Source organism: Eucyclogobius newberryi, unplaced genomic scaffold, assembly GCF_026437365.1.
Source record: "Eucyclogobius newberryi isolate DKJ021-1_F unplaced genomic scaffold, fEucNew1.0.hap1 SCAF_8, whole genome shotgun sequence".
NCBI classification, from domain to species: domain Eukaryota; kingdom Metazoa; phylum Chordata; class Actinopteri; order Gobiiformes; family Gobiidae; genus Eucyclogobius; species Eucyclogobius newberryi.
Window position 1 is genome coordinate 40,319,043 of NW_027316500.1, and position 5,565 is coordinate 40,324,607.

The 5,565-nt window shown below is 49.7% G+C and overlaps 1 protein-coding gene across 1 annotated transcript in view; it reads right to left on the reverse strand.

Moving 5' to 3' along the window:
- kif20ba (kinesin family member 20Ba) overlaps positions 1–2,541 on the reverse strand; it is a 127,514-nt gene extending 124,973 nt beyond the window's left edge. Inside the window, exons 1-2 of the mRNA XM_072436357.1 lie at positions 2,455–2,541; positions 916–1,005 (exon numbers count right to left, since the gene is read on the reverse strand). Of these exons, the coding sequence (XP_072292458.1) occupies positions 916–1,005; positions 2,455–2,541 (177 nt within the window). The remainder of the gene's footprint in view (positions 1–915; positions 1,006–2,454) is intronic.
- Between the last annotated feature and the right edge of the window lie 3,024 nt (positions 2,542–5,565).

Genomic DNA, 5,565 nt, shown 5'->3' on the forward strand with positions numbered 1-5,565 from the left:
GTTAGTGAGAGCTGTGTGTTAGTGAGAGCTGTGTGTTAGTGAGAGCTGTGTGTTAGTGAGAGCTGTGTGTTAGTGAGAGCTGTGTGTTTGTGAGAGCTGTGTGTTAGTGAGAGCTGTGTGTTTGTGAGAGCTGTGTGTTAGTGAGAGCTGTGTGTTAGTGAGAGCTGTGTGTTTGTGAGAGCTGTGTGTTTGTGAGAGCTGTGTGTTTGTGAGAGCTGTGTGTTTGTGAGAGCTGTGTGTTAGTGAGAGCTGTGTGTTAGTGAGAGCTGTGTGTTAGTGAGAGCTGTGTGTTAGTGAGAGCTGTGTGTTAGTGAGAGCTGTGTGTTAGTGAGAGCTGTGTGTTAGTGAGAGCTGTGTGTTAGTGAGAGCTGTGTGTTAGTGAGAGCTGTGTTTGTGAGAGCTGTGTGTTAGTGAGAGCTGTGTGTTAGTGAGAGCTGTGTGTTAGTGAGAGCTGTGTGTTAGTGAGAGCTGTGTGTTAGTGAGAGCTGTGTGTTAGTGAGAGCTGTGTGTTTGTGAGAGCTGTGTGTTAGTGAGAGCTGTGTGTTAGTGAGAGTTGTGTGTTAGTGAGAGCTGTGTGTTAGTGAGAGCTGTGTGTTAGTGAGAGCTGTGTGTTAGTGAGAGCTGTGTGTTAGTGAGAGCTGTGTGTTCGTGAGAGCTGTGTGTTCGTGAGAGCACTAAACCTCGTCCCAGTCCAGTGTGGTCTAGTGCCTGTCAATGAATCAAAATTGCACTTTGAATAGATGGAATTAGCAAATCATAAAGTTGCACATCTACCTTCAGTACTTAAAAGTAAAATCACACAGAGGATATTTTCCCCAGCCTTAGTTTGACTGTGGGTCTGGTTTTGGATTTAGACAATCTTTAGTATTTCCTTCTCATGTGCGAGTGTAACTGAAGCGTGGGCAGCTGTCTCACCTGAGCCTCTGTGATGTCGCCCCCTGCTGCTGTGGAGGGACGGATGCGCAGGTAGACCTGCAGGTGCTCCCGCTCTTCCACAAGAGAACTCTGCACAACACAAACCATGACATGACGCAACCACAGACAAAAGCAGCAGCAGCAGCTGCAGCTTCAGCAGCAGCTTCATCAGCAGCAGCAGCTTCATCAGCAGCAGCAGCAGCAGCTTCAGCAGCAGCTTCATCAGCAGCAGCAGCTTCATCAGCAGCAGCAGCAGCAGCAGCTTCATCAGCAGCAGCAGCTTCATCAGCAGCAGCAGCAGCAGCTTCAGCAGCAGCTTCAGCAGATTCAGCAGCAGCTTCATCAGCAGCAGCAGCTTCATCAGCAGCTGCAGCTTCAGCAGCAGCTTCATCAGCAGCAGCAGCTTCAGCAGCAGCTTCAGCAGATTCAGCAGCAGCTTCATCAGCAGCAGCAGCAGCTTCAGCAGCAGCTTCATCAGCAGCAGCGGCAGCTTCAGCTTCATCAGCAGCAGCAGCAGCTTCAGCTTCAGCAGCAGCTTCAGCAGCAGCTTCATCAGCAGCAGCAGCTTCAGCTTCATCAGCAGCAGCTTCAGCAGCAGCTTCATCAGCAGCGGCAGCTTCAGCTTCATCAGCAGCAGCTTCAGCAGCAGCTTCATCAGCAGCGGCAGCTTCAGCTTCATCAGCAGCAGCAGCTTCAGCTGCTTCAGCAGCAGCAGCTTCAGCTGCTTCAGCTTCATCAGCAGCAGCAGCTTCAGCAGCAGCTTCATCAGCAGCAGCAGCTTCAGCAGCTTCAGCAGCAGCTTCATCAGCAGCAGCAGCAGCTTCAGCTTCAGCAGCAGCTTCAGCAGCAGCTTCATCAGCAGCGGCAGCTTCAGCTTCATCAGCAGCAGCAGCTTCAGCTGCTTCATCAGCAGCAGCAGCTTCAGCAGCAGCTTCATCAGCAGCAGCAGCAGCAGCAGCTTCAGCTGCTTCATCAGCAGCAGCAGCTTCAGCAGCAGCTTCATCAGCAGCAGCAGCTTCATCAGCAGCAGCAGCTTCATCAGCAGCAGCAGCTTCATCAGCAGCTTCAGCAGCAGCTTCATCAGCAGCAGCAGCTTCAGCTGCTTCAGCAGCAGCAGCTTCAGCAGCAGCTTCATCAGCAGCAGCAGCAGCAGCAGCTTCAGCTGCTTCAGCTTCATCAGCAGCTTCAGCAGCAGCTTCATCAGCAGCGGCAGCTTCAGCTTCATCAGCAGCAGCAGCTTCAGCTGCTTCATCAGCAGCAGCAGCTTCAGCAGCAGCTTCATCAGCAGCAGCAGCAGCAGCAGCTTCAGCTGCTTCATCAGCAGCAGCAGCTTCAGCAGCAGCTTCATCAGCAGCAGCAGCTTCATCAGCAGCAGCAGCTTCAGCAGCAGCTTCATCAGCAGCTTCAGCAGCAGCTTCATCAGCAGCAGCAGCTTCAGCTGCTTCAGCAGCAGCAGCTTCAGCAGCAGCTTCATCAGCAGCAGCAGCAGCAGCAGCTTCAGCTGCTTCAGCTTCATCAGCAGCAGGGACTGTTACATACCAAATCAGAGGAAGGGCCCGGTTCAGAGTCTCTCTTGAAAACGGGCGCCTGGCGAGGCTCGCTTTTGTCATCCAATTCAAGTTCCATCTTCGCTCCTTGAAAACAGAGACAAATTAGACTAGACTCAGCTGTGTGTGTGTGTGTGTGTGTCTCTCTGTCTCGCTCTCTGTCTCGCTCTCTGTCTCGCTCTCTGTCTCGCTCTCTGTCTCGCTCTCTGTCTCGCTCTCTGTCTCGCTCTCTGTCTCGCTCTCTGTCTCGCTCTCTGTCTCGCTCTCTGTCTCGCTCTCTGTCTCGCTCTCTGTCTCTCTCTCTGTCTCTCTCTCTGTCTCTCTCTCTGTCTCTCTCTCTGTCTCTCTCTCTGTCTCTCTCTCTGTCTCTCTCTCTGTCTCGGGCAGTGTTGGGAAAGTTCACTTTCTACATGAACTAGTTCAGTTCATAGTTCATAATTTTGAACTAAGTTCACAGCTCCAAAAAATGAACTAGTTCAGTTCTTTTTTTCAATATGATGCTATAATGTTTCTAAATTATTCCACAGCCCAAATACAACCACAGGTTCACCTTCATATCTAATGTTGAATCCTTCCCCAGGATTCACACTCACACTGAAGGACACACTTCCCCAGGATTCACACTCACACTGAAGGACACACTTGCCCAGGATTCACACTCACACTGAAGGACACACTTGCCCAGGATTCACACTCACACTGAAGGACACACTTCCCACAGGATTCACACTCACACTCAAGGACACACTTCCCCAGGATTCACACTCACACTGAAGGACACACTTCCCCAGGATTCACACTCACACTCAAGGACACACTTCCCCAGGATTCACACTCACACTCAAGGACACACTTCCCCAGGATTCACACTCACACTCAAGGACACACTTCCCCAGGATTCACACTCACACTGAAGGACACACTTCCCCAGGATTCACACTCACACTGAAGGACACACTTCCCACAGGCAGAGTCTGCACAGACCGAACGCATCATGAAACTCACAGAACTGGTCGTAGGGCGACTCCTGCTGCTTTTTGTTATGATGCACATGTGCAGTGCAGTGCGACACGCAAAATCTATCTAAACTGAACTTCTTTTCCTCAAAATCACAAAACCAACTCTAGTTTTAAACACTGAATTTTAAGACAAACAGTACGAACGGAATATTAAAACAATGTATTATTTTTTATATTTGTTTAGACTTTTCAGTTCACAGAATTCAAATGCAAAAAATTAAATGAATGAATAAATCCAGTGAAAAATAAAGGTTTGCATCATAAAAACACAAAATAGCTTTCATATAAAAACTGATTCCAGGTATTCTCTTGTTCTTCAGACTCGTTTTCATCATAAAGTGGCACAAAGAATCCAACATGTGCCAAGCAATCACGGAGTAACAACACTGCAGCGATATCGTGGTCACAACAGGACGTGCCAACAGATGACCTCTGTGTATGAGAACATCATTCTAACAGCCACTCTTTTCTTCATTTGAGGTCATATCTGTTTGTACTTCAAAGTGTGGACCTGGGTCTGCACTCGGACGTGACAAAACGTTGAAGTATTTTCTCCATGTACTTTTTCTGGATTCATTTAGATTACATCCCACTCTGTTCAAACTGTAGCCCAAGAACATAGGAGATTGTGCCCAGGTTTTTCATATTGAATGCAATAAGCAGATCCAGGTTCAGTCATCTATCCAAATGAGCTTTTCTGACCCCGTTTGTTCAAAACCCCCGGGTTGACCAATGAATATTTCCTCTTCAATAGGAGCATGTAAATATGCTGTCTTGACATCCATTTGGTGAACAATAAGCTCATTTTGGGCTGCCATCTGCATTAGAGCACGCACCAAAGTGATATTAGCCGTTGGTGCAAATGTCTGGTGATAATCTATTCCATCAGTTTGTCCATATCCTTTGGTGGCCACCCACAGCGGTTCTACCTTCAGCCTTCAGGTAATGTCAGGTCAAATGAATTGTTTTCTTTAGAGTTCATCTCTTCTGCCATTGCTTGTTCCCACATGGAAGCCTCTTTAAAGGTTTGAGGATCCCACATGCTGCCCTGTAGCCATGATCAACACTTAGAGGTTACAGGATCTAAAGCACTTGACACGGCCGTAAGGTGCAGCCTGGATGAAGAGTGCGTCCTTCAGCCTGGATGAAGAGTGCGTCCTTCAGCGTGGATGAAGAGTGCGTCCTTCAGCGTGGATGAAGAGTGCGTCCTTCAGCCTGGATGAAGAGTGCGTCCTTCAGCGTGGATGAAGAGTGCGTCCTTCAGCGTGGATGAAGAGTGCGTCCTTCAGCGTGGATGAAGAGTGCGTCCTTCAGCGTGGATGAAGAGTGCGTCCTTCAGCCTGGATGAAGAGTGCGTCCTTCAGCGTGGATGAAGAGTGCGTCCTTCAGCGTGGATGAAGAGTGCGTCCTTCAGCGTGGATGAAGAGTGCGTCCTTCAGCGTGGATGAAGAGTGCGTCCTTCAGCGTGGATGAAGAGTGCGTCCTTCAGCGTGGATGAAGAGTGCGTCCTTCAGCGTGGATGAAGAGTGCGTCCTTCAGCGTGGATGAAGAGTGCCTCCTTCAGAGTGGATGAAGAGTGCGTCCTTCAGAGTGGATGAAGAGTGCGTCCTTCAGCGTGGATGAAGAGTGCGTCCTTCAGCGTGGATGAAGAGTGCGTCCTTCAGAGTGGATGAAGAGTGCATCCTTCAGCGTGGATGAAGAGTGCGTCCTTCAGCGTGGATGAAGAGTGCCTCCTTCAGAGTGGATGAAGAGTGCGTCCTTCAGAGTGGATGAAGAGTGCGTCCTTCAGAGTGGATGAAGAGTGCGTCCTTCAGCGTGGATGAAGAGTGCGTCCTTCAGCGTGGATGAAGAGTGCGTCCTTCAGAGTGGATGAAGAGTGCGTCCTTCAGCGTGGATGAAGAGTGCGTCCTTCAGAGTGGATGAAGAGTGCGTCCTTCAGCGTGGATGAAGAGTGCGTCCTTCAGAGTGGATGAAGAGTGCGTCCTTCAGCGTGGATGAAGAGTGCGTCCTTCAGAGTGGATGAAGAGTGCGTCCTTCAGCGTGGATGAAGAGTGCGTCCTTCAGCGTGGATGAAGAGTGCGTCC